The sequence below is a fragment of the Cannabis sativa genome, chromosome 7, assembly GCF_029168945.1.
Source record: "Cannabis sativa cultivar Pink pepper isolate KNU-18-1 chromosome 7, ASM2916894v1, whole genome shotgun sequence".
Taxonomy (NCBI): Eukaryota; Viridiplantae; Streptophyta; class Magnoliopsida; order Rosales; family Cannabaceae; genus Cannabis; species Cannabis sativa.
The window spans coordinates 45,714,964-45,724,898 of NC_083607.1; the positions used below are offsets into that span (position 1 = coordinate 45,714,964).

The following is a 9,935-nucleotide window of genomic DNA, read 5'->3' on the forward strand; positions in this document are numbered from 1 at the left end:
TAAACAAAGAAATAATTTCTAGTGTTTATATAATATAACTCTATGAAGAGTTGTAAATATTATAGAATTCGCATCAATAATAAAAACACTTACACATACAAACATACAAATATAATGTGGTAATAATTGATGAAGATAGAATAAATGAAGCTCAATCTCATAAATTGCAATAGGGAATTTCGAAAATAAAACTTTATTAATAATAAAAAAAAAGTATTGCAACAATATGAGAGAAACAGGGATAAATATCCCTAACTAAAATTTGAAATCCAAATTGTCTTTAAACTAAAACAATTAATTCAAAAAAATTGAAGAGCTTCATCTTCATTTGGACGATTTCACCCTTGGTCCAGCTTGCTGATCCAACTCAATTGAGTTCAAGTAGCTTGGCCTATAAGAAGAAGAAAACAAATAAACAAAGTTAGTCCAGAATCATAAATTCAATTGGATAATAATTCACTAAAACTCTTAAAGTTTATAAAAGGAAATACCTTGTTTCTTTGCAAGAAGTTTAGGACACTGGGGTTTCCAATGACCTTTTTCATTGCAGTGGAAACACTTTCCTTTAAGTGTAGCATCACCAGAAGGAGCAGCCTTTTTCATGACTTTTGTTCGCTTCTTGGTGTTCTTCCACTTCTTCTTCGATTTGGGCTTTGAAGCAGAGGCAACATTTGCTTCAGGTTTTATCGTCCCATTACCATTACCAGGATTATGAGGTTTACTCCCTTTCTTCTTGGGTCCTCCAATCAAATTTTCATAAGTTTGAAGGTCATTGACTAATTCATGAAAGTCAATTTCCTTCTTATTCATGACATAATTTGATGTATATGGTAGAAATGCTGGAGTCAGGCTATTCAAGATAAGACTTACTTGAGTAGCAATGTCCATTTCAGCACCATGATCCTGGGCTTCTTGGAAATAACTGGACATGAGGAGAACATGGTCACGCACGTTTTGATGAGGTTCCATCCGTGCGTTAATGTACTTCTTAGTCGCGTCAAAGCGTGACTGAAGCGATGCCTTACCGAATAGCTCATTTAACTTCGTCATAACTTCAGCAGCCTTCTCAGTTTTAGAAAACCGAGTTTTGAGGGTGTCAACCATGCTAGAAAGCATAAAGTATAGAGCTTTGTCATTTGCTTTCTGCCAACGCTCATACTTTTCTTTCACAGCTTTGGATGCATTGTCCCCAGGCACTTCAGGTGACGGCTCAGTTAAAACAAACAAGGCACTTTCTCCTATGAGAGCAATATTATTGTTCTCATTCCATTTATTAAAGTTAGATCCATTCAGCTTATTTTCAGTCAACAGTGATAACATGGGATTCATTTTGACAAAACAGGATACTACAAAATAATAGAAATCAACAAATAGAAATTAAATAATGGTTTAACACACAAAAACAATTCAGAAATTATAAGCACATAGCATGTAGGAATGATATGAGAAAATACTTAAAAAATTCAATCTTAAATAATTTCCAAGGTTTTCAACAAACTGATATCAGTGTCCCGTTTAGGCGAGAGTCAAAGCTACCATCCATTGAATAGAGTTGTCAGCTCATCTAAAATGTTAAACATTCTAGAAACCTTTTATTCGATCAAGATCAGAATCTAGCGTTGTCCCGTTTAGGCGAGAGTCAAGGCTATTCTATTTCATGAGCTTCTACCATTGTTTCGCAATTTACAAGTCAAATATGGTCGCCACCATTAGGGTGATCCTTACCATATAAAACACTTACAAACCACTTATCATGCGAGATTAAACGGTGCGAAATTGCTAATGAACGTTCCTCCATTAGGGAGGATTACTCACTAAAACAAACGCGGTGTAAAACCCACAATGGAGATCGAATATCTTAATAATAATAAAGCTCGTTATTTAAAATGTATTTTCTTTATTATTCTAATAAATAAATCTCATTAAATTCGAAATTAAGAATTAAAATTCAAAAGTAAGAATTTAATATAATATTTATAAAATTATACTTAGATGGTGATTGAAATAAAATTAATTATTTCCATCTTAGTAATAATCTTAATTATAAATATTAAGGAAATTAATTTAAGTTGAATTAAATAAATAATTAGCAACTTAAAAATTTCCTTTGAGAATATATTTATTGGGTTCGAAAATTTAAAGTATATAAAAATACAATTTTCGAAAATAATAAAAAATAGAAAAGAAATACTTCAAGCAAAAATATCACCTATCTAGATATTCTTTTGACTAGTTAATTCAATTTCTAATAATATATATATATATATATTTTAAATTCATTTATTTTAAATTAATCAATTAAATGAAAAAATCATTGATTGTAGTTGGTCCAAGAATTAATTAAAAAAAAAATAATTTACAACTCAATCTATTTTTCAAAAATTCGAAAATATTGCATAATTAAAATGCAAATTTCGAAATTGACTAATAAAATAAAGAAAAATATATATATATTGAAAATTATTTAAATTTAAGTTGAAAAATTAAATTTCAACCTAAAAATAATTTTCTATTTAATTAAGTGTCATGAAAAATCAATAAATATTTAAGTATCATGATGAAAATCAACTTAGATATTTAGATTTTTCAACTTAATTAAATGTATTAAATTCAAGAAATAATAATTAAGTGTAGAGAAGGCTTAATTATTAATTTCTATTTAATACTAGGAAAAATATACTTAATAAAATTGTACCAAAATTAATTATTTAAATAATTAATTTCACAAAGTATAATTTTCCTATTTAAATATTAGAAATAATAAGTAGTCTAGAAATTACTATCTAGAAAATATCTTATTTGACTAAGTATCTTTTCAAAAATTTGAAAAAATATCTAATTTAAGTTAGAAAAAATCTAAAACTTAAATAATTTCAAATTTAGATTTAATTAAATATCAAAATTAAGTTGTAACCACTTAATTTGAAGATATTTTTTTTTAAAGTTAATATTCGAAAAGATATTAACAAAAAAAATATCTAAAATATTCTATTTTAAGTTAATATTTGAAAAGATATTAACTTAAAAAATATCTTAAGAATCTTTAATAACTAATGCCTAGGATTCCTCAACTTGATTTAAAATTTAAATAAAATATTCAAATTTAAGTTAGATAAGAAAAATCAGTTGATACAACTAATTTATAACTTAAATAGGAATATTTAATTAAATAAGCTCCAGAAAGAATCTTAGTTAGTTAAAATTCTATATTTAATTAAATACAAGAAAAATACAAATAGTTTGTCTAGAAATAATATCTAAACTAAAAGTGTTTTTCTTAAAATTAACTTTAAAATATTAAAGTAAAAAATAAATTTTCATATATTTTAAAAGTTAATTATGTTGCTAATTCAATTTTATTAGGTCAAACTAATATAATTAACCTAGTACAGTTATTCAAATCAGGCAAATGGGCCTTCACAATTGGGGTAGTTCATGTGAGGGGGTGCTGAATTCAGTATGTCGTACCCACTTCTATGGCTCCCAACTCTCACACAAGGCCCAAAAGAGAGGAATTTAACCATAAAATGAATAACTGTTATTAATTGAATAGGTCCAATAACTAAATGGACCTAAATAAAATCTATCATGGTGTGACATTTTATTTAGCAACAACCTATATGCATATATATATAATAAAATAAACATATAGGCTCACACAGGCACACTTTGGATGGGTCCTATCATGTTGCTAGGTCATACACAGATGAAAGAAGATTGTAAATATACCTGTTACAAATTATTAACTTGACCAAGGGAGCCATCAGATCATTAGATCTGGCAAAAAGTAACCATGGCTATTTGCAATCAAGTAATAATAGGTTTTTAAAACTTACACACAAGCTAAAAACACATACTCCTGCAACAAGGTTAGCTGGATAGTTGGAAGTAGGATTTATTTAATTTTAAATAAATAATTTTCGAAATTAATAATTAAATAAAAAATATTTAAAAAAAATAAATAATTTAGATTTCGAAAAAAAAAATTATTTATTTTCGAAAATAAATAAAAAAAATATTTTAAATTTCGAAACTATTTTTAAAAAAAAATATTCAAAATTAAACCTACAATTTTGAAAAATTAGGTTTCAACCAACCTAAATATCATTTCAAAAATTTACTAACTATTTTTAAATATTAAATGTTATTTTAAAAATAAAAATTAAATAAAAATTAGAAAAGATAAAAGAAATATCTTTTCAGATTTTAAATTTAATTTGAATAAATAAAATAATAAAATTTAAAAGTTAGTAAAATATCTTATATCTATTTAAAATTACATGATTATAAATATCTTATTTAAATTTAAATAAGGTCAAAATATCTAAAAAGATTTGATTTTAAAAAAAATCTTAAAAGATAAGATATTATTAAAAAATATCTTAAAAGATAAGATATTTTAAAATATCTTAAAAGATTTTATAAATATCTTATAAAATCTGACCTTAAATTTAAAAAAAATAAGATATAATCAAATTTAAAAATAAGATAGATTTTTTTAAGCAAGAAGATAGATAATAATTCTATTCAAATTCAAATTACACTAATATCTTGAATTAAAAAAAATATTAAATTAATTCAAAATGATAATTAGAATTGAATTAGGAATAGTAATAGTATATATACAAAACCATACAAAAAATTGGAAGTTAATTACATGAAAAAGCATGAAAAATCGAAGAAAAACGAAAAAATTCGAAACTGTACGGACAGATTTGCGATCGCAGGAAAATATCAGCAGAGCCCCGATTTTTTCAAATCTTCAAAAAATCATAACTAATTCAAATAAAATCCAAATTGAGTTCTGTAAAAGGCTAACTTGCTTAATTTTTTCCATACTATCCAATAAAAATAATTCCAGTAACGAAATCACAATTATTTTTAACGAAAATTTTACAAACATCAATCAATCATCAAATAACACTCAATACAACATGATACCATCCAAAGAACATACAAACAATCGTTTTAAAGTCCAAATTTCATGTAAGTAAATCAATTACCATGGCTCTGAGGCCAGTTGTTGGGACTATGAACTTTAGAAGTACGAGGAAAGGTTTGGAACCAGATTGACAAAGAACTTTGATTTTGCTTGAAGGAAATTTTATGATATAAACCAGATTGTTGTATCAGTCCGATAAGAATACTGAGTGGAAGGTTCTAAATGAGTTTTCATGTAATAACAGTTATTAGAGCACTGTTAAAGTGATACTGATGCAGTTTAAAGATTCAAGTTTGTATATTGCTTATATAATGGATGAAAGAGCTATGTTGATCTTAAGTGTAGAAATATTAAATTTCAAGTCGGGAATTCTATCTTTCTTCAGGTGGTTCCAATGAAAGGGAAAATTCAAAAATTGGTCAGAAAGGGGAGTTAAGTCCCAGGTTAATCAGTCTGTTTGAGTTTTCAGAAAGGGAAGGTCGGGTAGCTTATTAGCTAGCCATACTCCCTGTTTTATTTAGAGTTTACAACATATGCTTCAAGGTTTTAGAAGTACAAAGTGGAAGAAATCCATATACGGAGTTGGGAGAATATTGAATTTCAAATAGATTTGTTATATGAGGAACAATATGTACAGATTTTTGAATAGAAAAGAAAAAGTGTTGCAGAAGCAAGAAAATATCAATAGTTATAGTTTTGTGAAAGAACAATAAGATTGAAAGGCGATTTGGGAGTTAAAGTTGCAGTTGCGAAAGTTGTATCCCGCATTGATTGAATAATTTCGAGGACGAAATTTCTATAAGGAGGGGATAGTTGTAATATCCCGAAAAATATATTGATATTTTAATTGGACATATTTTATTAAATATGTGATTATGGGTTATTAGAGTAGGATTATAATCCTACTTAAGCTAATCATGATTTGATTAGGGAAATATGAATTAATGAGTAATAAAGCGTAATTTATTAATTACAGAGATTGTATTGGAATATGTGGGTATCGTAGACACAATAATTCAAATAAAATATTTTCGGGTTTGGAAATGTGGATCATGGCGAGGAAGTCGTAAATGTCACGATAATAAGTTATGGAACTGAATGGAAATTGTATCGAACTAGTTTAGAATATTAAAATTATTGATTTGACGGGATTGGCTAAGATTACCAAACTACCCCTAGGTGTGCTTAAGGTATAAGGTTATTTAATGGGGGTAAAATGGTCTTTTGGGAAAATAATTTATTTTGTTTTAAGGTTTATTGGCTGAATTAATTCATTTATTTATTAGTTAGAATAATTTATTTAGGGTATTATTTAATGATATAGGGTAAGTAAGATTAAATAAAAGGAAAACAAAAGGAACAAAATTAGAATGAGAAATCATTCTTTTTCTCTCTCTTTCCTCTCGGCTGAAAGAAACCAACAGAACCCTAGGGAGATTTCTGCTCTTTTCAAGCAAATCTTGCAAGGATTTCATAGCACTAGGTGCTGGCTAGTTTGAGGTAAGTTCTTCACTTTTATTCTTGAATTTTGGTAAGGTTTAAGTTGAGTTTTTGGTTAGGGTTTGTGTGATTTCGGGGCTGAAGTGTAAATTGAGTTTAGAATGTGTTATTAGGCTTGAATTAAGAATTTGTTTAAGCTTGAATTGGTGAGAAATAATGGTTGGTTGATTTGAATTTATTTAAGTGAAAATTATTGAGTTTGATTTCACTTGGGAATACAATTTTGAGTAAATGGATGAGTTGCGGTGTTTTGATGCATTGGTTATGTTGTGTTTATGATATTATATTGATCTGGAGCAGTTGGACAGGTTTGATGAAGATTTGGTTCGAGTTTGGGGGAAAGGAACCCTAGATTTTTCGGGTACGCGGAAACCGGTCGACCAGGTTGGTTCGTGTACCGAGCCTGGCCGACCGGTTGCTAGCAGGGGAAATTTTTGGGTTTTTTTCTTCAGGATTTGGTTTTGGCTCGGGGTTGTATCCGGTATCTATTGTAGGTTAATTATGTGTAGTATGACATGTTATGAGGTGTTGGAGATTAGGTGCTGTCGGGATTTAAGAATTTGGATTTTCTTAGAGATTTTTTATTAAAATATTTATCGAGAGTTGTTATCGTGACATAGGACCCGGGATTGCCAAGCTTTGATTCCTTTTAGAAGGGATGCACACTAAACTTCTGGACTGAGGTAAGAAAAGTATTAAATACTGTATAAGGTTAATGTTATGATTATTACAGTTTCGATTAAGATCGAAATCTTGTTATACGTTGTTGGGACTTAATCCTAATCGAGGTTAACGATATGTAATGGGTGTTACTCGATTATGATCGAGGGAAATAATAGGGAACGATTATTATCGTTTGACTCGATTATGATCGAGGGAAAAATATTAGGAAACGATTATTATCGTTTGACTCGATTATGATCGAGGGAAATAATAGGAAACGATTATTATCGTTTGACTCGATTATGATCGAGGGAAGTATTATGAAACGATTATTATCGTTTGGCTCGATTATGATCGAGTAAAAGAAACAGTTATTACCGTTATGAGTAATTACTCCTGAAACCGCGGATAGGTTTCTTACTTATCGTTTGTTGTATCGAACAACGATAGTGTCATATACAGCTCGTGGTTAACGAGTGGTAGGGGTACTTTATGAAGTACCTAAATTATGTGGTTATGAAGTTGTGGAACGATCAAGCGTGTTATTATGTGATGAGTTGTAACTAAATATATTGTGTTATGGTATGATTGAATGAACGTTATATTACTTATGAAATTAGTCTCTCAGAATCGACGGGGGTAAAAATACATGTTGTAGGGATGTAAGAATTGAGTGATAAATGAAGCACTAAGATTATGTGTTTGAGTGCTTTATGAAGCACTGAGATTATGTGGTTACTGTAATATATGAGTTAGAGTGTTTTATGAAGTACTGAAAGTGAGTGTTTATAATGATGTATGATTCGGGTACTTTATGAACCATTGAGATGGTTGATTATGAATAGCTATAAATATTCTTTATTATGTATTAAGTGTGCTTACATAAGCGTTATGCTATTTTTGTATATGTAGATTGACATATGTAAGACCTACCGGTATGTATATTACATTATTATGAAATCTGCCTGCACTTTCCATAATGTCTAATTAGTAGCTTTTCTTGCTGAGTCATTGTGACTCACGAGTGCTTCATGGTGCAGGTAAGGAGATTAGGAGCTGTGTTTGGCCATGAGTCAGAGGTCTCCCAGTAATGTACATATCAGCCGTGGTGTCTTGGCTTCCGGGAAGCAGGATCGATTTCTTTCTTTGTGTTTGGAAATGTAACTTTATTTTGGTAATAATGGTTTTTAAATTTGTTATAAGGAAATTTTATAAACAAGGGATCCCCATACTTTAATAGTATTTTTTTTAAAAAAAAATTTATATGTATATTTTAAATTATTAAACTTTACTTAAACCACATTTTTCCTAAGCTAGTAGGTTATTGATAATAAGATTGTAAAAGCACACACGTGGCGTTCCTGAGAGTCAGGGTGTTACAGGTATTTCGGCCAAGGATAGAAAGTGGGGAAGGCTCAGTTTTTCTGAAGAGAGAAATTTCTGTCAGAAAGCTAATGAAAGCATGTTAGGAGACTGAGCCATCACTTTCTATTTATAGGCAACTACTAGGTTTAGGTTAGGATTTATTTGGCATTAAAATAATGAAAATATTAATTTGAAAAATCTATTTAAGTGGCCGGCCATATGGTGTTATTGAGCCTCACTTAATTTTGCAATTTTATCAAATTTTATCTCTATTTTCTCAAAAACGCCAATTTTCCAATTCTAACATTTTAAATGCCAAAACTAATTATTTAATAACTAAAATACATTATTAAATAATATTGTCATTTAATTTAATTATTAATTAGACATATAAAGTCTATTAATAAATAAATAAACCTAGAAAACTCTTTTCTTTACAATTTCACCCCTGCTTAGTGAAAATTCATAAAATTAGACATAGTCTAACTTTAGAATTATAATTGATCAATCACGAATCAATTAATGAGTCTTACAAGCAGAATGTTCTCAACTAGAATGGGGACCATGGATCTATATGCTGAGCTTCCAATAAGTGAACCAAATTTACCAAGTAAATTCCTACTTATTAATTCTTCGTTGAATCCACTCTTAGAACTAAGAATTGCACTCTCAGACTTATATAGAACATATTGTATGTTTCACGATACCAATATACTATCTCATTTAACCATTGTTATAATCTTATTGTGATTTAAAGATCCTCTATATAGATGATTTACATCGAGATGGGATTTCTTTACCGTTCTCACCCCTCAATGTATTTTGCCCCTTAAAACACTTAGCTACCTGTAAATGGTGTTTAGTGATCTAATAATTAGTCAGTTAAACAAGAGCTCATCCATTTACTTCTACTTGCTAAGCTCGAAGGGAATCATCACTTAACTTCTATACACCAGTAGAAGCTATAGATTCCATATTTATGTTCAGCACTCCCACTCAATCATACTATCGTGTTCCCAAAATATACGTATCACCCTGACCCAAAAGTAGGCTTAACTAATAAATCAAAGAACATGAATAGCACTCCTGAGTTGAGCCCAAGCATATCAGGATTTAGATTCTTTTAATCTTAAGATCAACTACTGATATTGACTTGGAAAGATATGTATAACGGTAAGTTTGTAATATCTTAACTTAGTTGCAATATCGGTCCAGTCCAATGTGTACTCCATACATTCGAAACTAGTATACTTTACTAATGTCCTGGAAAGAACATAACACTTACTCCAAGTGTAAGTACACATCATCGCTGATTATCACATTAGTGTAAATCCAATAACACTGATGAAACAGGGACCAAAACTTTTGATTCATATGATCACAATCACATTCCACTGTGTTGACGATACTGTAATTGTGAATAAACATATGATCTGGATTTAACTGATTTTGTGTGTATGAATGT

General features: G+C 29.1%; 1 protein-coding gene across 1 annotated transcript; it reads right to left on the reverse strand.

The window, feature by feature from the left end:
• Window positions 1–330: 330 nt before the first annotated feature.
• Window positions 331–894, reverse strand: LOC133029220 (uncharacterized). The gene is made up of 2 exons (XM_061101706.1): window positions 492–894; window positions 331–391 (listed from the first exon to the last, which is right to left on the reverse strand). Exons 1-2 carry the CDS (start codon window positions 886–888, stop codon window positions 378–380), a joined length of 411 nt encoding a protein of 136 aa, XP_060957689.1. The 5' UTR covers window positions 889–894; the 3' UTR covers window positions 331–377.
• Between the last annotated feature and the right edge of the window lie 9,041 nt (window positions 895–9,935).